At 43.4% G+C, this 24,298-nt stretch overlaps 2 protein-coding genes across 2 annotated transcripts; one reads left to right on the forward strand and one right to left on the reverse strand.

Moving 5' to 3' along the window:
• Window positions 1-1,414: 1,414 nt before the first annotated feature.
• GL218_08309 (developmental regulator) lies at window positions 1,415-8,715 on the forward strand (the record flags this gene model as incomplete). Its single annotated transcript, XM_033585108.1, has 4 exons — window positions 1,415-1,560; window positions 7,215-7,285; window positions 7,335-7,415; window positions 7,466-8,715. The coding sequence occupies 4 exons, from the start codon at window positions 1,415-1,417 to the stop codon at window positions 8,713-8,715; spliced, it is 1,548 nt and encodes a 515-aa protein (XP_033440656.1).
• Window positions 8,716-17,886: 9,171 nt separating this feature from the next.
• Window positions 17,887-23,821, reverse strand: GL218_08310 (Proteasome activator BLM10; the record flags this gene model as incomplete). The annotated part of the gene is made up of 2 exons (XM_033585109.1): window positions 17,887-17,949; window positions 18,005-23,821. 2 exons carry the CDS (start codon window positions 23,819-23,821, stop codon window positions 17,887-17,889), a joined length of 5,880 nt encoding a protein of 1,959 aa, XP_033440755.1.
• Between the last annotated feature and the right edge of the window lie 477 nt (window positions 23,822-24,298).

Genomic DNA, 24,298 nt, shown 5'->3' on the forward strand with positions numbered 1-24,298 from the left:
GACGAACTAGTCGGTCCTCTGGTAATATACATTAACAAGCGAACCGCCCGTCGAGTCCGAATCATTTTTGCAGTCTAATTTCCATCCACACCGAACCGGAATACACCCCACTGGTAGGTTCTCATCTGCAGTGCTCCGACGAAACCCTGAATATGCATGCACGCCAGTGGCCATTCTGCATGAGCTAGACGAACAGCATAAGCGAGACAAGTGTCTGAAGCCCTATCGAATGCCTTATTATGTTACTACGTTGGTGGGTGTGGTGTGTTTCATCGCGCTAGGTTGTCAAGTGGCTCCCGAGGAAGTATTGTACGACAAGAGGAGGCATTATTATTGTTTAGCTATTATTATCTCTCGCAGTATATCGCATCATCCTTCGGCGGTGTCCTCGTCATCATCGATCAGTATTACCATAGCTGCAATGATCATCCGCGAGTGCATGAGTAACGAATCATCTTACACTGTCAGCCATATGCGTTGAGAAATTTCTCCCTCTGGAGCTCCAGACTCCGGCCTGATCTCCGTCTTCCCGACAAGATCAGTGTGACCACGATGGACCAGCGGTACATACATACACACATACATATATACATACCTAACCTATATACACAATATATACGCAGCGGTATGCGGCAATGTACTATGCTACAATTAGTGGACAAAAAAACCGAACATTTAAAATCTTAATATATTAAACTTTATTTAAATTTATAACGTTTAATAATATTATATTAAAAAAATAATATATATAAATTAATGTTTATTTTATTTTTTATATTTAATTTTAATTTTAAATTTTAAAAAAAATAATATTTAAAAATATAAAAAATATATATTTATATAATTATTTATTAAATATTTTAAACCTACATTTTAATTAAAATTATTTGATTTTTAATTTTTTTTATTTTTTATTAAAAATAACCTTTATTTAATTATATAATAATATTATTTTTATATTTATATAAATAATATTGGTAAAGTTATAATATTTTAAAAGTAGTGAGTTTAATAAAAAAACGTTATTTTATACTAAAATTTTATAAAATATATATATTTTAAAAATTTATAACTTTACCAATTTATAAGATATAAATATATAATTAATATTAATAAACTAATAAATGGTTATTTTATTTATAAAAAATACTAAATATTAAATAATATAATTATTGGAATATTTATAAGTTAATTAATTTATATATAATTATTATATTTTTATTTAATATATTGTAATGGTTATTTATGATATATAATAATAATAAAAATTATAATTATTAAATATATATTCTAAATAATATTAAATTAAAAATTGTATATTTTTAGCTAATTTATTTGTAAAGTTATTAATTTTTGAAATATGTAAGTATTGGAATAAAATGTGCGGTATTTTTGTCCATTAATTGTATGTATTATGCAGGGTCAAGAACGTGACAAGTTTGGGATGCCCGATGCTGCTTTGACAGCTGGCCTCACATGTTACGACCAGCTACGCGCGATGCAGCTTCTATGCATTGCGCAGGTCAATGCCTTGGCGGCCACGAACCGCAGAGCTGCTATGTAAAGTACAAGCGTACATCTTCTTCCTAGTAGGTAGGTATTCCTGGATAAGTCCTGACCTACGTAGCTAGCTCTGCCGCTATCCAGGCTGCTAGGGCATCAATGCCGGTTCGCGTTGCGCCAAATCTTTAGGTAACCTAGGGATCTCTGGGTTGAGGGTTTCTTGCCGAAGCCTATCTCAACTCCAAGAAAAAGCACAATAAGCAAGGATAACGCATATCCTCGTCTCTCACCCAATCCTTCCCCTCATTGCGCGAAGCTCCGTGGCGCTCTTACGTACATGGCTAAAATGGCCGACCAAGATCTGGGCAAACGTCAAACTTCTGCTTGTCCTTCTAGCTGTCTCTCTTGGTTCATTCCGAGTTAACCTTGACCACGACCCTTTCCTAATCCAGATATTTTTATATTGCTTCTTAATTAATCGGCATTGAACTATCTTGAAATGGTATGTGGCTTGTGGGAGAAGCCTCTCTGGCATCATTAACACTCGGGGTCCTGGTATTCTCACGTGCTCTGGTTTCATTGAATATGATACATGATACACCTGATGTATTAATTGTATCACTGCATGATTCTATAACTAGTAGCCTGTCTTATTTCGTATAACTACCTACCTAGACCTACTATACCTGTCTGATAACCTACGATGCGTGGTGTATATCCCCCCCCCTTCCGCAACGCCGGGGTAGATGAAAGGAACGAAGGATAAAGTATAGCTCTAGTGCGAACGAATCGGCGCCAGCAAGCTTGCATTAGTCTAATTATGTTCTTATTCCTCCTACTCTTTCTAGAACGATGATGAAAGGAGTGTGGCGCGTCTGATGCTGAATATGGACTTTGCCGCCTTTAAAGTCACGGAGACTCCATTTGGCAATGTCAGTTTACTGCTACTACATACTATATACACTACCTACACCAACACTAGAACACTACCTAGGTAGGCGACTAGGCGATTAGACGAGGCTAGGGCTTAAGGATTCAGGAACCCGAAAGATTACTTCGCCACAGGAACGCTACCCCCTTTTATTATTAGTCTAGGTAGAACCCTGAACCATGTCAAATCTCTTGGGGTCCTTGCAGCACGACATCAGACCAACCTAGAGGTTTTGACGTGCTACAGCAGATGTCAGCATTTTAAGGTACGTAGTGTAGGGGGAAGAGATGGATGCCGCGCGTGTTAACCTGGAGGTGGTGAAGGTCGGATCGTCCTACCCATTTTAGCGTTTGATGGCTTCTCTTCCATGCGCATTCTGGACATGGGCTGTAGAAGCTTCTGAAACACGGCCGGCCCAGGCCCGGCTAGAGATTCCGTCCGATCTTTGGAATGAGAAAACGGGATAGCCCTGGGTCCAGTTAGCGGTAGACCCGTAGCTAACCAGCATAACCAGTTAACCTCATGCATTTCTTTTTGGCTTGGGCGCGGCATTCTTTTGCGGACCGGGTGCTAAGCTGATTCGGCGAATTCAGATCTTCCATCATCACACGAATGTAACGGGACAACAACCTAACGCAGTACACTACTCAATATTGCCCACACCTAATCAACCAAATGTGGGAGCATGTCACGCTCGGCAGGGCACCGGCCTCTTATGATTACGAGAGAGGACTAGAGAGGACTAGAACGAAGACGAGGATGAAGGACGAAGGACGAAAGGAGAAATGAAATAGAGAAGAAAGAAAAAACACGAAAAAATAATTTGATGGGTTAATTTAACAGGACCTAGTGATCTTTTCTACCGGCAGGTCACTCAAGTCACCTTTTCTTAAAGAACGTGCCATACACTACCTAGGTAGAACTAGACCATGGGCCATGGCAGATCTTTTTAGTACATGGGGTTCCGGAAATCGTACCTATACATGGACGGCGTTAATTGCTAGGTGGCATCGGCCCTCCTCGAAGCTACTTTAAAGAGGGACGATGCAATTGATGTACCATACTTGGCAGCATCCGCGGATTACACATTTTGATGGGTAGTGGAGCATTTTTTGTCTTCACCGTCCACGTCCCTCCACTTCGCATGCGAGGGGGCGTAGTTCTTTCGCGCATATCTGCACTTACTGTTCGGCTCTAGAAGGGGTTCTTGTACACTACCTTTTATTGCCTACCAGTCATCAGTCACCAGTCACTAGTCACCAGTCTCTCTCTATTAGTCTCGTCACCTGCTACTCGCTACCTAGCTGTATTCTACCGTATAGTTTTTATGTATTTGGAGGAATTGTCTCAACATACATACATACATACATACATCCATACCTACCTACCATACATATATACATACATAACATCCAATGAAGGCCATACAAGCCGGGGTTCGGGTTGGTGGACTGTGCACACTGTGCCAGCTTCTTCTCTCGCCGGTTCAAAATCTAAAAAGAGTCCGCATATAACCAACCAGGCTCCAGTATATTCTAAAATACTCATTTTGAACCCCTACTCTTATCCGCCTTCTCCTTGTCTGCGTATTAATATTCGTGTAAGTCTTAAGAGCACTTACATTTGAATCTACATATATCGTGCTGCATCATATACATATACATACCTATACATATACCTACGCACGTGGGGATAAAAGAAGCGCGTAGGCGCGTTGAGGTTCCGCGTTCAAGAGGTCTAGTGCGGGAGTGCCACCATCAATCCCTCACCTGTCCGCTGCAGAGCACAGACAGATGAACAGGAGGCCCATGTACAAATATGTGCAATATGTACAATACATACAATACATATATCTCCAGACGGATACAAAAGCTTGAAGGGCCGCCCCCCTGTCGCTCTCTACATACATACATACTATTTCGTCGTTGACAACGTCGACAACGCCCCATGCAGGCTCGTTGCTGTACCTCGCTGCGAGGTAAGTCCTCCTGCAGCTAACCCCTGCCTGAGGAAGTATGTGTACTAGTATGTGTAGTTATGTATGTATGTAAGTACTTTTATACAATCGAACATGGTTTCGTCAGCAGAGGCCAGCTCTTTCGGTATGAGGTGTATGAGGTACTAGGAGACTAGGAGCCAAGGCGGAGCCTAGGTAGATAACTCATCATACCAATCATAAACTAAACTCACAGTACAACGTGGTCGAGCTTCGTGTACATTTTTATCAAGGGTATCTATCTCCTTAGGGTCTACCCTCGAGGGTCGAGTACATACTTACCGGTTGATCCCCTAGACCTTTGGGCCCACCATCGTCATTCCCCCGTACAATCAATCACAGTGCTTAATGTTGGCATTTTTCTCTGGAGCTTTCTGCAGCTATTGGCCAGATCATACCACTATCGTTTGCGTTGAATATCTACTGTGCCATCTGTACATTCTTGGACCGTACATATTTGTCTAGCCTATGCCTTTCCGTTGGTAGTATGATATACCATACAGACCTGGGTTTATTCTTCTCCACATCGTAAATCCACCCAAATACATGACAAGCTCCAGAATCGCCTTCTGAACAGTCACCACGAGGACGTCGTGTTGTCTTCATTTATCGATTCCTTACTGGCCTTGTCGATGATCTTGGGAAAACCTGGCTACGGTAACGACGGTCTATATCTCCTTTGCACGACCACCCTATCGATGCTACTGGAAGATCCCGGAAAGCGGAAAGACCCCCACGAAGCTATCGCCCACCTTGCCGAATCATCTGTCTCTTCTATTTCGTCTTCCTAGGTTGGAACTTTTCTCAGGATTTGTAAAATTTGGGAATTGCATCACCATACGTACGACCAACCTCAATTCGTATAAGCTAACTCGGACGAGCATCTCACCGGCAAGAGGAACTCTGGACTACCGCGGACTTGTCCCTCCCCTAAGATCGGATCGAACAACGGTAGTATTCTAAGCTTGTAAACTCCCGAGTTCACAAATCAAGGTCTTAGTTTACACTCCCAGCCATCAGGACACAGCAGTTGAGACCGACCGCCTTGAAACTGTTATCTTAACTGTCTGTTGTTTTCAGAGCGCACCTCGATTACCTTCGGCTGCGACCAACTCGTGTGTGGATCAAAACGGCCAAAGGCTTTATTATTGCACGAATGCGAAATCGCGAGACCTTGGAAACTAATCCCCTAGCCAGACAGTAGCACCGCAATTCTTAAGGGATATCAGGTCACCCGGCGCGAATCTTCCAAGTCGAACAAGTGTATCATACTCCCGGCTATTCTCTTTGACTCCGTATACCATCCGTATACCAGGCCGCCACCTTTAGCTCTTTCCCGCCAAACCTGCCTAGTCTCACCCCGCGACCTATCAAAGCAACTTGCTTGAGTATACAAACGAGTCACGAACTAGAATCCTGCGTTCAGTTCTAATTACCAGTCACCAGTGACAGTCTAGTCTCGAAACAGATTTCAACAGTAGGAGATCGGGATCGAGGCTACCTACTCCTCGCCGGTGCCATTTACTGAGTACATTTACATAGTCATGCGCCTATTTACAAATTTCTGCGGATAACGATACGTCATTGCCGCTCATTGAGAAGTTGAAATAGGAAATTGGTATTTGAATGGCCAGAGCAATCCTTTCTAATTAGGTTGGCTTGTGATTAGGATCGCGTGAAGGAAAAGCTGCTAGCCACTAATCGAGCTTTCACGGCAAAGCTACCAGTACATAAAACTCGCCTACTGTTTGCAGAAGAGGTGCTTAGAATTTCAGCCCGCTGTCGAAGAGGTTACGAGGATTGGAAACTCGAGCAAGAGAGAGGTCAACGGTCGCGCAAAAGAAGGGGATAATAGGCACTTTTTGCACGAATAGTGTTATCCAAACATCGTCTTCTCGTGCAAATCTTGCTTTGGAATCTCACAGCTATTAGCCTGTTCCATACTAATTTCGGTTTGGATGAAAGATCGGTTGGAAGGTTTTCTTGGACACAGTATACCATTTACACGGCGCCGTCTCGTGAGCAGATAAATCACGGTTCAGAGTGTTTGAGTTCCAGAGATTTGCAGTACGGAGGCATTGGATTTGGATACGTTTAATATCAGCGCTGGTAAAACGAGACTTGGGTTGTAGGTGGACGAGAGAGATATACGACACGTAAAAGTTAGTTTCTCTAACCTTCATCTTTGATTCTTATATGAACTCTTCAGATCTTGACCATCGGAGAGCAACCTCTCTTCGTGGTCTGGTTCGAATGAGGGACTATTTCCCCAGGCAGTCTCGGAGATATTGGTGTGGGTTGCAAAAACCCGCTCTTAGTTTCCACCTCTTCCACTATTTCTACTTAATTGGCTTGCTCTGTTTTTTTTTCCCTTGCTAACAATAGAGAAAGGTCAAAATCCAGTCAAGTTCTCGATTTGGAGCGCGCCAATCTACGACTAGCTAAAGTGCTTCACGATTTGCACATGAGGTATTGCACGAGGACCCTCGTAAGTATTTGGCCAGCCCTCAAAACCAGCAATGATAAAACCGAGTACACTGTTAACTTTTCCAATTGCTCCAAGTAGAGATGGCGTTTCATACTCATCAAGGTGGCCATTGGGTCGGACACGGACCTGGCCCTGGCTATATGCCAGCAATGAGCCCGGCAATGCCCCCTTTGTCAGGGCCTCAAGTTCACCATCAACCACATCCACAACCAAGTGGCCCTCAACCTCAACGGTATGTAGAATAGTTGCATATGAACTCTACTATTCTATACGAAACATAAACTAAACTCTAACAGCCCCGAAACGTATCGCTTAGAAGTCCTACAGCAACCGACCATGGCTAAAGCCGCCAATGGCAAAGACAAAGGTATTATCAGCTTATTGTAACTCGTTTGATTAAGTGCTAACTTAATTAGACCGCAAACCCGTCGACCCACCTCCTATTCTTCAGCTGCACGTTCCGAGCGACGAAGATCCCGACGGAGTATATCGGCAAAGTAAGTATAGTGCTTTGTCTTAAAAAGTATAGATTACTAACGTCCTTCAGGTCCCTATCTTATAGCTGTTGCGTATCTCGAATATGCCCACCCTCCAGGCCCGAACGGCCAAGCTACTCCACCAGCAAACATGATGGCGGGAACGACAGTTTCGTCCTTGCATCGGCTGAAGGATCCCACTAACAAAGAGGGTGCATTCTTCGTGTTTGGGGATCTAACGATTAAGAGCGAAGGAGAATACGTTATTCGCTTTGATTTGCTACAGATGACGATGGATAATCTAGATGACGGCGAGTTTTGGATAACAATATGCTCAGTGACGAGCGATCCTTTCAAAGTCCACGCCGGTAGGGCATTTCCAGGCATGGCAGAGTCGACTTTTCTCACACGATCTTTCAGCGACCAGGGAGTCCGTCTTCGACTACGCAAGGATTCGAGGCAGATTGCAAACAAAAAGAAAAACCTGCGTATAGCAGATCAGATGGACAAGCAAACAGCGCACAGGCAAGGAAGTGCTTCGCAGAATGGCGGTATGCCGCAGATCGATGACAGGTCTTATCACGATTATGGAGATGAACCCGTAGCAAAAAGGCATCGACCAGAATACGCTACCATAAATCCTGGGACTCCCACGCAGGAGGGAGGCCCGGATATTCGTTGGGGCAGCTATGCTCCTACCAATCCAACGTACGCCTTAGGGTCCGTAACTACAGGACCGCCAACTTCGGCGGCAACAGTGTCAATGCCTCCGCCAACCGGTCGTATCGATACCCATTTCTCTCCTCTCGGCCAAGGACCTCACGGGTTCGAACGACAGTCGCCAATAAATCACTCGCCGATTCAGTTCAGTAATAATGCTCAGAATTCATCACATCCATTCATATTTACAGCAGGCTCCAATAATGGAAATAATCCGCCGCTAAATCTCGCTCCGATTCCACCTCATCCCCAATCCGCTTTGGCTTCACCGATACATAGCGTCTCTCCTAGGTCGCATGGTCCGCTGAATGGTGCGCCACCATCAGGAACCGCGTCACCAGTGGGCCCTAATATGTACACTACAGCACCCCCGACATCGAACGCACATCCGACTCATCAGTCTCCTTACACTAATCAAGGACCATATCAAAGCATGCAGAATGCTTACGATCACGGCAGTCTTCGAGAACACGGCTTAGGAACACCGTTAACAGCGACGATGCCATCCGAAAGTCTAAACGGATCATATCCTATTGGCGGTGGTGACTCGTTCGACCACCATCTAAATCATATGGTTAACAAGACGCAACAAGACCACTAGGGTTGGTCAAATTGCTCATATCCGCATAATTACTACCGAGAGCGTCGTCACCTTACAGATAATGGATGCTACCAACATAACAGTTCATACCCCCTTTTTTTTACTCGAGATCGACGAAAAATTTAGCGGCTTAGAATAATAATTATTGCAAATTTCTCACGTTGGCACTTCATGACGGCATTTTTTTTATACAATTACGCGGCCACCCATTCGTTTTTTTTTAATTCACTTTCCAAAATTATTCGTTGGGCATCGTACGGGACATTGCATCAAAGTGGGATTTTCCAGTTCACAGGCAGGCAGGCAAGGCGGCGTTGGTGCGTGTGAATATGTGCGTGTGTGTGCGTGGATTGGTATTATTTGATTTTCAGGGAAATTGATGCATGGTGAGGGCATTTTTGACACACAGTCGTATTTTCACCGGTTCGCCCTCTTGAGTTTGTATTGGGAATACGGGATTTCAAAAGCACTTCTCTGAAAGATACCCAAATGGAGGCTATTCTGCGTCATTGGTTTTCCCACTTATTACCACTTCCTACCCCTCTAGTTCCCCTTTGTTTCTACTATTTATTGCGGTTTACGCACATCAAGGGGCTAATGGATTCGCCCCTGGAGTTTTGATATTACGATAACCCCTGCCCACGAGCAACTCCTCAAGAATCCCCCTAATTGTTAGAGTACAATAGACATGAAAAGCATCACTGCAATGCTAGGCTTGAAATCTGCAATCTGCAATGTGACTCAACTTACTACGAGCTTGGCACAAAATACACAAATCTTGCTTCATCGACCGCGAGTCTAATTCCGTGACTATTTCTAGTAAGAACAACTTTTTTGTAGTTTCCCTAAACGATCCAACGTAGTATAAAGCCTCTTCTACGGATTCTCTGGTGTCACGGCTGGGGCTTCTCCGCTTGCCAACTCAGGAGATAGGTGTGACAGAAGTGCATTGTGCAGTTCTTGGTGGCATGTTGTACACGCCGGGGCCGAGCATCACGGTATAGTACTCGGCTGCAGCCTCGTGTAGGCCTGTCGATAAAGATTTTTTGCTTCTCTATTTGATCTAGAAGTCGTTAGTCAAATTACTACGAGATAGGTTGTATCTACTTCCCCCGTCAGATGTCATGATATAACAGGGGGGGTAAAGATGTCCTCACAAATATTTACCTAGGTCCTAGGTAGTTGAGCTAACTAACCCCCGCAAGGGGCGGAACCAGACTTGCAAACTATTCGGAATGTACCCGCCACAGCGAGAGAGACAGACGCAAGGAAAATCAGGGTTACCAGGCACGAGTACAGTGCATTACTACAGTCTCTCTTCTAACCGTCCTCTAAGGCGTATCACTATTTAGGATTAAGTCTCATTTTCAGGTCTCCAGCAGGTCTACAACAACAGGTGTGGCAGCTATTGTAAGCATGATGAGGTGTTTAGCTTTTATGTGCTGTTTACTAACCAATTCGCCACGATTACTTTGTAGAAACCTCTACATATGTACGTCGTAACCCCTGTCGAACGCGTCTCCTCTTACTATTTACTCTCTGGACAATTTATTACTTTATTAGTTTATAGATACAGTAGCTTTCGATCCAACAACAATGATATTACCGCCAAAGGGACAAGAATCGAATAGGAAAACTACCTAAACTAGGCTAGGTACACTTTTACACTCTATTCTCAGCGGAGCTGGCCGGCTAAGCCATTCTTTGCGGGTAGCACATCTAAAATAATTGTTATACTTACGTACTTGTATTTTCTCATACTTCTACTTATGCCAGAGTTTCCGTACAGTACTCAAGACATGGTCTTCTTGTTTCGATAGTTATCACCAAAGTGGATTGTGTTATTAGTGCTTAGTATTTTAAGCGCTTTGTAGATGATGAGCCTCCTTTTCCAGTATATTCTTATTCTCCTAGATCTCGTCTACTTTCCTGGGGCATGTATGGTAGATATATACATACGTGGATATAATAGCACAACTAAGCCACTCGGACTACAAGAAATCCCTGTCCCGGCCTGTACCGGACAGTTCTTTAGGTATTATTATTCGGCATATTCTATTAGCCTCTAAGCCCCATCTTGCCAAAACGTTTCTACCCAAGGCACTGGGGTTCGCTAGGCTCTGTGGTAATTAAGTGTATATACACTAATTGCTGAGTGCATTTGGTTTCACAAACCCGGGTTTTAAGTGACGGGCTCTCCCGAATAGAATAAGTTTAGAAGACTTCGAAATCGCTCAGACGTCTTCGAAAGGTCATCATCTAGAAATCATCATGTACCTAAGATAATGATGAAAACACTAAGTAACAACAGTTTCTTTGGGCGGCTTTCTCTACTTCTAGTTATTATGCTTTACAATTATACACAACTACCTGTTATTCTCTTTACGAGTTAGGTACCTAGGTAGTTACTAGCATACATCTATCTAGCGTAGGTAATTTGCTCTTGTGCATTCATAAGTCCATCTCATCCCAGCCGTAGCCGTAGCCAAGCCAATAGTCTAACGGTGGTCCAACTCGGTCGCCTGTCAAACTTTTTTGAGGCCTCAGGCATTCCCAATATCTGGACCAACCCTCTCGTATCGTTGTTAGACCAAAAACAATACGCTATATTGCAATCCCCACATCAGTACGGCGTCTGCTGTTGTCAATTACGATGTGCTCAAACCGTTGCATTTTGGACCCACGGCCACTATTGCGCGACTTGCTTCTCCAAGTCGCAGGAAATGATTGAAACGTGGAGTTCTTCGGAGCCCATTCCCCCCTGCTATTATACCCTGCTCTCTGTTCGTCCACGCGCGACTATGACCCATGCTCTCTGCCCAGCCACCCTTGTCCCCTTACAGAGGTCCCTACTCACCAAATATCTTCTTGTACAATACATACAGATACAATACCAGAGAGTTTCCATAAGCCCCGAGTAACCGACGAGGATCTTTCCTCGGCCCTAGCCTCCGAAAATATTCTCCGAGATTTGTCTTGAATCGCTACCCACAACGGCCGAATCCGGTATCGCCATCTTTGACACTAGCCGGGGAGCCGGAGGCGCAGTTCTATGACAAGTTCCTAGGGTACCTACATACATAATATAAAGAGGTACCTAGTAAAATGAATAATACGTACGGATTAGATATGCCAAATGACGCTATCCGCAGCCACAGTATTAATTAACAAATATAAGAAGCAATTTACTCTACCTCTTGAGTCCCATCACACCGTAACTAGGTACATAGCCTTCTACAATTAGTGGACAAAAATACCGCACATTTTATTCCAATACTTACATATTTCAAAAATTAATAATTTTATAAATAAATTAACTAAAAATATACGGTTTTTAATTTAATATTATTTAGAATATATATTTAATAATTATAATTTTTATTATCATTATATATTATAAATAACTATTATAATATATTAAATAAAAGTATAATAATTATATATAAATTAATTAATTTATAAATATTTTAATAATTATATTATTTAATATTTAATATTTTTTATAAATAAAGTAGTTATTTATTAATTTATTAATATTAATTATATATTTATATTTTATAAATTGGTAAAGTTATGAATTTTTAAAATGTATATATTTTATAAAATTTTGGTATAAAATAACGTTTTTTTATTAAATTTACTACTTTTAAAATATTATAATTTTATTAATATTATTTATATAAATATAAAGATAATATTGTTATATAATTAAATAAAGGTTATTTTTAATAAAAAATAAAAGAAATTAAAAATTAAATAATTTTAGTTAAAATGTAGGTTTAAAATATTTAATAAATAATTATATAAATATATATTTTTTATATTTTTAAATATTATTTTTTTCAAAATTTAAAATTAAAATTAAATATAAAAAATAAAATAAATATTAGTTTATATATATTATTTTTTTAATATAATATTATTAAGCGTTGTAAATTTAAATGAAGTTTAATATATTAAGATTTTAAGTGTTCGGTTTTTTTGTCCACTAATTGTAAGTCATCGACGTTGTGCGCGACTTTGATAGTGGTGTACATTGTTTAAGACTTGGCATCAAGATTGGACCAGGTAACCGCTGTAGTAAATGACATCTCGCTTCAGCACCAACGGGAGCTATTTTCAGAGCAGCGTACATATGCAAGTCTGCCCGCACTCGGCGTGGATGACCATGGTTACAACTAAGAGGACGCGTAGGGGAAGTGAGGGTTGCAGTACTAACACACCATCAATCCTAAAAAGGCAATTAAATAATCACATTTCCTTGATCCGGACAATGGGGGTAAATTGACTGCATGCGGAGTACAGATAAATCCACCCTCAGAGGCAACTGTTAGGTAGCGAGCACATTAATACTCCGATAGAACAAGGTCTACCCGTCTCCCGAGTTAACTGGCATGAATTGTAACGACGGGATAGGAGCTTTAGTGCATATAGATTCATCAAGCCTACTTAATGTAGTATGTATGACTCGACATAGAACAAGTACATAATTAACGACGAGTTGTCAGGTTATAATCATGCTATCCACAATATGACCTTCGCCTCTTGCCCTTGGCGTCGAGCACAATAATATGTCAAGACAGAATCAATCAAAGTAGAATTTTATATCCATGTCACAATGATAGAGAGAGAGAGACAGCAGCCCGGCCTGCCTATATCAGATACCCGATCCAAGAGAGTAGGATTGCGAGCTCTTCTCATTTAGTACTCCTATTTACCGAGCGTGAGATTACATAGCATGGCTGACTTGCGACAACTACGACATAACTCCGCCAGTCATCTTACGAAATACAAGATACGCGTCGTTGTCTGTAGGTTAGTTAAGAAATTCATATGGACTTTGGTTAGCGTAACAGGCTGATCAACAGACAAGTGACATCAACTATGTAATTAAGTCGTCAACAAAAATGCAGCTCACTAAAAACCCCTGTCTACATACACGGACTCCTCACCCGGATACCACGTTTTTTCCCCTCACGAGCTCGAGACCGCGCTCGAGAGGGCTGTCAAAACTGCATGATACCCCAAAACCCCGGAGGATTAATAATAAAACATGTCTCCTCTCATACCCATCAGGAATTTGTAACGCCATTCAAATAACAGAATTCTATATGTAACTTATATCCTAACATTTTCTAAACCCCGCAAGTAAAACTTCTCTAATACATAGCAACCTAACCTAGTCATAAACGCTTTGCCCCTTTTCAAGCTTATCTCCGACACTAACTACCATTTCCCGAAAAGATCCATTCGATCATTAACATACTTATCTTATACCCCCGCATTTCAGGGATTCACGGTACTGCACCGAGAGGGTTACAAGCAGAGAATCAGGGGTCCGTTGAGATGATCCCTTCAAGGTCAAGGGTACAACTTCCGCGAGCCGTCGTTACATCGCTTATACGCCGAACTGGACGTGCAAAGACCGATTTGTGCTCAGTGTCGAAAAGAAATTTCTTAGATGTACTTATCTCTTAACTATAGCTTTCCAACCACCGCTAGGGCTATCGGAAGCGCTAAATTACGACTGTTCAAATGAGTCTCTCAAGATATTAGAGAAGATCCGCCTTAACTTTAAGCCTTGCTAAGTCTAGCAATGTTCATTGGCCGTTGTTAGTTCAGCCCTTGCTATTTACATACATACCTCACTACATGCCGTTATCCAGACTCAGAGTAGAAGATCCTTTCATAGTCTTGGCTGTAAAACTATCCTAGTCGTCTTCATCGAAGCATACTACAATCATTATCATCTCTGCTCCGGTTTTTAACATATTCCCCAACAAAACGACTACGGAATGAACTTCATATGTAAACCCACACTACCTGCCAAGCAAGTTGCCGCTGTTGCAATTGCGAGCTATCTTCTTGTAACTTTTCGTCGTACTGCTTACTCTATGTACTGGTACTACCAGTCGATTCTGGAACCTAATCTCCCGGAATCCATAGAGAGCACAACCCGTGCCTCTTCCTTACCAGCAGAATGATACATATTTACGTAGTCTCTGTAGTCTCTAGCGCCGAGCTAGGAACTTGAGAGATCAGCCCTAGATACCGAGTTCCGCCGAGCTCGACTATGGTCGTTCCCGGTTCGAGCTCCTTTCCCCTCAATATCCCGTATCTGCGTGTTACCGCTGGTTATGTTACAGTCACCGGGTACGACTCTATGCGAACTTGACGTGTAATAGCCTCACCAGCTTACATACATAGGAAACCTATGATACATACGGTACGATACACGACCCTCGGCACCAAGATCGTGATTCCCCCGGGGAGGGATAGACCCTGGGAAATCATGTATGGTAACCAAACCGACAGTTGGCTTTTCGAGCCGTTAGACCCGTGGTGTAGTAATTACAAGCAGCCCAGCCGGTTTCTGTAACGGTCGGATCTGGAGCGGCCAGATGAGGAGGCCCCCGTTGTAGCCGCTTTTTAAATTAATTCTCCGGTGCACTTGAGATATGATGCATAGATGGAGAAGCTTCTCCTGGTTGGCTCATTTACTTAACCTGCGGCAGTTACTGCTGGCCGCGATCATGCGGCCCTCAGTTTTCTTGTTACGATATAGTGCATCACTACGACATTGTAGATTCATTGTAGCGTAACACGATACAGGTAACCCGTACGGAGAAATTACTTGCCTTGCCATAGAATCTTATACGTATTGTAATACTGCAGCGAGAACAGCTATTGGCTATTGTCATCTGACTCCTTAAAGGCTCGTTCGTATGAAATCTAACCCTTCCGCGACTCTAGATTCTGATTGGAGAACACGCTGCTTATTTTTTTTTTAATCACTCCCTCGGCTATACTAGAAAGGCGCCTTCAGAAACGATTTGCCTCTTACACTAACCTATGGAGAGGCAGGTTGACCATCTTGGAGTCAACACCGGTCTATGATTTATGCCTTCATGCTCTTCTCTTGAGCAAATTATGCGCTCTTCCCTTGCCGTCCACCCTAGCTTAGTTTCTTTCATTCCAGTAGACTGTGTAGACGAGACACTATATCACAAATGCTTCTAGGCGATCTAACAGCTCTAGTATGGCGGCAATGTTGAAATCTGGTTCAGGGGTAAGTGAAAACAGTGTTTGAAAGCCATAGGGCAGTTAACTATGAATAAGTCGACAAAGCTCCCTGGGTACCTAATTAATGGCCATATCAGGTGGTCAATCTAATGATAACAATGGTTCGTAGGCGTCATCTGTATGCAGCATGTCTACCATGGGTCAGGGATTTCACTCCTCTGGATACAAGTGTTGCGGCGCAGCGCTACACGACATCCGGAGTAGGCACACTCTTCGAGACATTATTCTTAGAAATGGTCAATGTACATCATCTCCGCTATTAACCACAGATAACCCTAAAGCCCAAGGGCACGCACTAAAACCAACCATAAGTTTACTTAGTCGAATAACGGCGCTAAACGGGATAGATATAGATATTGGTCATGGTATCTTTAAATCACTTATGATAACTTGCTACATGACCCGAAGTGGTGAGTACCAGACTAAAGACCTCATGCGCAGCACACGCAAGTTGCTTTACCTAGATGATTATTAAACGGTTTGTCAACGATTACTAAACTGCAGCAATGCTGCTTTGCGAACGATGTGAGATTAGTCCAACCCGGACTGGTAGTTACCAATAAGAAGTTGATCAGATTATATTTGTTAAACCTATGAGCAAGGCGATTTATAATCTGTTTCTGATAAACTGTATGCCGGTCTGTGTTTAGATACTTATACGTTGATACATTGATACTAATAGTTCCCAATAAGGCTTTTCTATGAGTTGGTGTGACGATGAGAGAGTTGCAATGGAAGATGGTTTGATGGGGCTTCTTTTAAATAGTTAAATATTATTTTGCTTCTAGAATTTCAAAAGGAATACTGCATGTATTTAAAGTATAAAATGAAAAGGGCTCAAGTGTGAATGAACATTATAAATTCATTCAAATAGGTAGTCAAAGCTTTATAAGTTAATAACAATAACAATAACTACTTCCTAAGGTAACTTCATTGATTGAACAAAATCTAGTTGGAAAATACAACCTATACTATAGAGAATGGCAATACATAATAGAATTTTAGTAAATAGTACCAATCCAGCTTTATTCCTTAACCCAGTTCTCAATTATTAAACAATTATTCTGATAGGAAGCGGTAATAATCGATGGGCATTTCAGAGACTATTATCTAAGGATGAAGTCATATCTTTAAAGTATAAATCTTGTAAGTAAGAGACACAGAATACTGTTTTACTAGCATAAGTGAAATGGCCTATGATCAAATAATTCGCTTGATTTCTCTAAAGATAAATAATCTTTTTTAACTCTACATTATAACATCTGTCTTTATGTAATATTTGTTGTCACTTTGGTAAAACATCGATGGATAAGCAGTCAACCGGTAATAATGTTAAACCATCGTTAAAATAACATTTCATACTTCAACCTACCTCTTAGATAACTCTATTAAAAATTTACTACATCGAATTAAAAGTATTACGATATCTACCTAGGTTAGGTACCTAACCTAAGGTATACAGTCAACCCCTTTCCATAGTTCGGTTTACGCATACCTATATACGATTAAGATGCTTTGCCAGCCGTTCGATTTAACTCTCGAGACGGATTAGCACCATTGAGTAATACTGTATTTGAAGTAGCACAAGATAGAACGATATACTCCTAGTTTCATAGATGCCTACTAACCCAAGTTTAGAGGTCTCAAACGAGTAGGTATAGGTAACTGAACGTGTTTCAGGTCAATCATTAAAGCTCATAAAAACGAAATTCAAGACATTACGTTCTATATTGTATTTAATAATTTCTATAGTCGCTGCCTTGATCTCTAAGCCTAGTGTTCAACCCAACGCTATGCGGTACGTGATAACTCGCTATCACCTATCAGTTATCAGCGCCCCTGAGCACTGCATGTTCTAATGATTTCTTTGTCCGAACACACCTGGTGTATCCTTCCACATCTATATGTATGTAAAAGTATCTACCTGACCCCCATGTGACCTATATTCGTTTTCATCCCGACGGCCCTTAGTGTACACACTCGGTATTCCAAGAAAAACACCGCCTATGCCTAAGTTTCTATTCCGTCCCCAAACCAAGCACATCCTGCTACGGCTAAAGGTGGGGTAAATATTAACTCCTCATTCTATTACGCGAAGTAACTTTTCCATAGGACTCCTTCCAGATCCTCGAGTTGCTCGTGAGTAAAGTACTATTTAATATGTCAGTAAGTCAATTGCTAATATAGAGTAAAGACCGGAGCTTACCTTCTGATCAACTCCCCAGCTGTCTTGTCTTGTCTTTTTGAATTCGGATAGGATACTCTTAGTAGCTTTGCCAACTACGCCTGGATCACTTGCTGCACGTCTTGCAAGCAAGGCCAGGACTTCAGGCATCCAACTTGGCGGCGGCGTCGCGTATGGAAACGCTTCAATCAATGCTCCAAGACCCAGAACAGCAGCATGTCTTTTCACGATTTGTTGTGTGACATTGACTGGCGTTTCTGTACCTGGCTGTCTCTTCTTCGGCATTGGGTTCCTCGCTAGTTGAGACTCGAAACGCGACTTTAGGGTAGCGATGAAGGGGTTGCGTATCGTAGCCGGGGAGCATCTGATCATACCTGCTAGCGTCGCGCCTGCAACAGTTCGAACTTCAAGCTGGGAATCGGCTAGCATGTCACCCACAGCATCGAAGAGTAACTCTCGCTGCGGAGCGTCCATCAGGAATAATCGCCGGAAATAGATGACCTGCATGTTGACAAGTGCTCTTAGACGCTGGTGCCAGCTTGTGGCAGTTCTTCCTAGACGGATCAATGCCGCAATGAACGGCGCGTCTTCTCCAGTACGGAAGGGAATGTTCGGCAGATGTCGGTAGACATGGTAGGCTAGACGCATTAATTCTGGATCTTCTTTGACGTCCATCATGTGTAGAAGCTGGTCAATAAACGGCTCCGGGAAGAATGGAATCAATTGGATGCATTCCTGCGACGAAAGAGTGTTGTCTAGCCAAATGAGAACCGTCTTTGACCCAGACGTGTAAGATGATGGCGTTTGCTGGCCAGGCGTACGCTCGTGGCGCCAAGTTTCCAGACGAGCAAACACGTCTCTGATGGTAGCGGTAAATTCATCACTTGGCTTGTAAGGTCGAATACCGATGTTTGAGTCTGCCTTATTCTGTTCCAGTAGAGCGCTGACATTCTCGAATGACTCGTGATACCGAGTTCTGTAGATAGTGGCAATTACACGACCGATGGATTCGCGTACGGCTTTATATGGGTGGTCAATGTGCGCTAGGAAGTCGTCCAAGATGGGTTCCTCGTGACGGTAGTGCCAGCCACAGTCGTTAATGAGGAACTCGAGAAGTTGCACTTTTGAGGATTCCTTAAAGGCAGCGTTGGAGTTCATATCTAGGCGGAAAGAGCTCAGGCGGCTAACAAGCTCGCTAGCACGGCGAGGATCTTTTGTATCGACTATAAAGTGAAGACACGTGGCCCAGTACGAGAGGTTATCCGGTGTAAGATTATCGGCGAAGATATCGAGGATCATCGGTTGTGCAAAGCCCCAAACTTCCTGCTTCATATGGACAGGATCGTAAGCAGTACCAACCATCAAAGCACCCAGAATTTCCGATGTAGCACGATGCTGGTGTTTGTCGCTTCCATCGCCGTATACTTCGCCAACCAATTCTTTAACATCCTCAAACTTGAGCTCGGTTTGCCCGTATATCATAAGGTCAAAGACGTGCATGAGCAGTACAACATTGGAGGTCCTAAACCTATCTGAAGACGAGTCTCGCGGCTCCTGCTTTAGATAATCGAAGCATTGGGAAAGCCATTGCCTCGTTATTAATTTGCCAATTTGCTGCCTAGCAGCCTTCTCAACGTCGTCGTAAGCATCAAACTTTTCCGGGTCTGCTTTGAAGGCATTGAACTTTTTGCCCCAGACTAGCCAACCAGGGTGATCTGTGTCGACGTAGTATTTTGTACTTTCAGGGTGCTTGAAGCTATCCAAGAAAGCTTCCGTAAATTCAGCATCACCTTTCGGAACTGGGATGACAACTTTGTTGATATCTTGCTCCTTCTCGCAGAGGTAGTCGCGGTAGCTGTGTCCATATACAGCACGCTGATCGATCGCAGTGAATATATTGGAAAATGCGTTTAGGTAATTAGCCCTTAAGCCTGGGTGGGGATCGTTTGTTCCCTTGACGACGAGCTCGATGAATTCTGGTGGCGCGATGCTCTCGAAGCGTAAACAAAGGTTCGTCGTAAATATAGCACAACGGCTAGCTGTTTTCCAGTGTGATTCCTTTGCAATCTCTGTTAATTCCAGCCCCAACGCTGCCTTTTTCTGCTCGACCCTCTTTCTGCGTTCAACAATGAAATCATGTCTTGCATCGATAGCCTTCGAACAGTCCTCAGCCGGCTTGATCAAACTAATTATTTCCTCATCGGTAATCACCATCAATTCGAACCGCTTGCCAAAGTCCATCAGCGGATAAATGGCGGTTGCTCCAAGATTCTGAATTGACGTTTTGTCGACGTTGGCTGATTGGATGTATAATCGCATCAAGTCAGGGGCAAATCTCCAATCCCTCATTAATGTCCTAAGCAAGCTTGTGAAGAGTAATGTATACATTGCACCCTTGATACGATCGTGGTCGACTTCTTCGAGGGCCTTGCGGAACCGCTCTAGTATGACAGGGATAACGAGCGGGCGACCGCCTATTAGCGCCTTTAATGACGCATCTTGCGCACCTTGGGCAATTCGTCTCACGTCTGCATACGAAGAGACAGAGGACTCGGCAAGGTCAAGTAGCAAGCGCTTATCCAGCTCGCTCTTCCTCCGGACTGATGCATTGTGCTTAACCCTCTGTAGTTGATATGCGTCGGCCCTCTTGATAAGAAGAGGTCTGGGGTATACCTTTCGCAAACCACTTATCTTGAAAGGGGCAATATCTGCCCTGTATAGTCGAACTAGGCGGTCTAATGGGTGTGCTGACCTCTCAAATCCAACATCCGTAATCCAGGTACGATACGTGTTGTATAGAGCTGTAAAGCAAGCAACGTCATCTTCCTGGTGGGAGTTGAGGAACGAGTGTGTTCGGGAGAGTAACCGTCCTATATCTTCTCGGAGGTTATGGATTCGGTCGTAAAGCGGGGTGTCGGGTGTAAGTAAGTAGCCGCTCGGATACTTAAATTGTGGCTTTGTATCATCATCTTCCCCTACTTCGGCTAATGGGTTGTTGTCATCGTCATCGTCGTCGTCGCCACCGTCAGCCATAATTTCGTCCTCTTGCTCTTCAGGTTTCCCATTGCCATTAAGGTATCCATTAGCCTCTCCAGATGCTTGTTTCGGATCAAATAGGGTTGCAAGGCCTGAGATGACCAGTCGCAACTGAGTTAGTTGGCGAGAAACTTCGTCCGACCATTCTTTGTTCTTTCCTTTCCGACTAACAGGGGGATTGTCACTCATGAATGACTCAAGACGTTGCATGGCACCTCCAGCTTGGGATTCGAACAGTTCGACCGCAAACTGGATTTCTTCCTCAAGAGGCCGATGCCACCGGATCGTTAAGTCCGCTGGTGATGTTGTCTTGCCCCAATCAGCGACGTCTAGGCCACGCTCTATGACATCAGGCTCGTAAAGCGAAGTATCTATGGGATATGTGTGCGTGAGGTTGAGTAGTAAATGGTGTATATAATTGCTGATGTGAATGGTGGGGAGGCCTCTGCACTTTTCTTGCATATACTCTGCAATCTCGAAAAGATCTTTTTTATACTTGAGCACCTCGCTACCCACATGAACAACACACATGCTCAAGATACTCACGTGCCACACGAGAGCCCTATCCCGAGGAAGGACTTCGGTACCGCTACTCCGATCGGATGCAGCGCCGTTGTAGTCGATTTCATTGCGTATATTAACAATCAACATAGGAATGAATACCTTAAGTGTCTTCTCGGGGTTCACTTTGCAAAGCGCGTTGCAGATCCAGGCCATAGCATCGCGAGCTTGGTGGACTACATGGCTTGAGACAAAGGTAGAAAGCTTCTCTAAAGCCATATCAAAGAGCTCAGGTGATAGAGAAGCAAACATTGGGGTCAAGGCAGCCGGTAGGGTGTTGATAATATTATCTTCAGGAGATCCAGAGCGAACCTGCGCCGAGTCTGGTAAATTCTCCAATAACGTAAAGACTTTCCCTAGGAGCGTCAAGATGAATTCACCGAAACCTGCAGTTGAGGAGCGCACAATGTCCGCTTCGTCTTCGTCAGTCAACTCGTTCTTATAGTCGATCTTGACATCTTGGCCCTCGCGCTCCATCCGCTCCATTTCCCCTTGGACCCATTGCATGGCAAGGCTAGTATCATGAACCTGGTTATTCTCTTTTGCCAAAGTCACGAACGGGATACTGTACGAAACACTTTGTATGAAGTTCAGGGTATACTGTGTCTTGTTAAGATCATTGGCATCAATGCCAGGTAGAGCTAATGCTAATAGAGCAGTAATGTGGCATCTGAAGCCTTTCTGACTCGACATGATATTGGCAATCATGTTTAGGCCACAGAGACTAGAGGTAGTCCGGTGAACTTCAACCAGACCCTGCAAACTAGGATAGAACCTCTGGAGCGCGCCGGGCAGCATCAGATCAGGTTCTAGGTAGGTAAGATTTTGTAGAGCGTTGAAGTACAAGCTAGTGATAGCTGAACTTTTACCAAAGAGTCCCATAAAAGTGACTTCTCGCAAACTCAAGACGAACCGGTGCTTCAGAGCATCATTAATCTTTCGATCAGCGGGGGTATCCTGCTCTTCACTCTGCTCCCTGTTCCAACGAGATACAAACAACTCGCTGAGGTAATAGGTGAGCTGAGCCAGCATCTTAGACCAAGAGCCGTGATTCGACGGATGGAAGAAAGTATCAATCGACTCCATGAAACCTTCGAGGCTATTCAATATCGAATTATCCTTGCCAAGACAATGGGGCGATAAGGAGGATATAACCCAGCGGGCGACAATGTAGGGTATTGGATGTTTCTTCTTGTCTTTCTCGAGGAAGATGCCCATTCCAACCGAGTAGTCAAGTGAACTGTATGGTGAATTCGCTTGTCCAACAGGAATCTCAGTCAAACGAAGAATAGCAGTAAATATTAGATCAGACTGCTCCCGTGTGAAGACACCATGCTCGCCGAAGGGTACATGCCGACATGTCAGATAATCCCTAGCAACTCTAGAGAATATATCGATAAAGGCATTGTCTACCACCTTGGAGCGGGTCATAAGCGACCAAAGATGGAAGAAAGTAGGTATGAAATCGGATGGCTGAGATTGTAGCTCGGTAGGAGGAGCCGGTGTCGTGGGCATTAGAATATTCAAGAGACCAATAACAATGTAGGCATTTTGTATGTCCGAAGTACTGAAATAGGGCAGTACCTCCTCCAGGATAGCGCGCCGCTCTTTGGGGTCGAAGTATAACTGCGAATAGAGGCACAGTTTCCGGAGGTGCTTACCACCCCGCCTTCTAGAAGAATGATGCGCAGCAGCCTCACCGGGCAATACTAACGCCTTCAACTCTGTCCAAAGGGGTCTCCAGTCGAGGATGAGGTCTTGTTCAGGTTTAAGAGCTTGCTTCCTCCTGATCAACGTTACAACCATCTTTGAGAACCGATCGGCCGAATTATTATCTAGGCCGGGCGCAAGCGACAGATGGAAGTACAACTGTACGAGCTTGGCGCGTAACTCCCGAGGCATATCGAACTTGAGCCCTAGCCATCCCTGAAGCTGCCGCGTCCAGTGAAGAGCACCAGGGGAGAAATCCTCAGCCTTGACGGCTATATAGAGCTGTTTCAATATTCCCTGCAAGGCGGCATCGCGGGCGGCATCGTCTTCGACCGGGTAGGGTAGTAGTTGGAAGTATGCAAAGGTGCGCGGTCGATAACGCTTGGTATCATCGGTATCGGGTAAGTTAGAGGGTGGCAAGCCGGGCGAAGTTGCGCGAGAGATAGTATCACCTACAGCATAAGTATTGAGGAACTGCGATGCAGCAGAAAATGCAGCAGCTGCAGCCGCAGGATCGAGCGCTTCATCCATGGCGGGGGAGGGGAGGGGAATACTGTATATCGTATTATATCGTATCTGAAGCTCCGCTTATAAATTTGTGATATCGAATCGAACTATTGTTGGATTAAAGATATGTAACACAACCTTTGTTTTATTTAGTCAGTCTCGAGTGAGAGTTTCTATCCCTCGTTTTTTCCCTTTCTTTACACCCTGGTAATGAAGATGATAGTTGACAGAATTCCTTTGTGGAAATCGATGGTGGCGTTGATCTCGTGCTGCAGCCAAACTAGGACGCACGCTGACATGTCGCAGCTCCCGGAGCTTGCGTAGCTAGCTTCTCTGGAGTTTAGAAAGCTCTAAAGGGTGAATGATCTGCCCAATGCACCGCACCAAACCTTTAGGTAGAATAAATTGGGGTCCTTTAATGGCTTTTCCACTTTCCCCTCCGAGCCTCGTTACCAGCACGGGATCGCACCAGGTGAAAGACTTGAAAATTTATAAATTATC

This window comes from Daldinia childiae (genome assembly GCF_008694065.1).
Source record: "Daldinia childiae strain JS-1345 chromosome Unknown Scaffold12, whole genome shotgun sequence".
NCBI lineage: Eukaryota > Fungi > Ascomycota > Sordariomycetes > Xylariales > Hypoxylaceae > Daldinia > Daldinia childiae.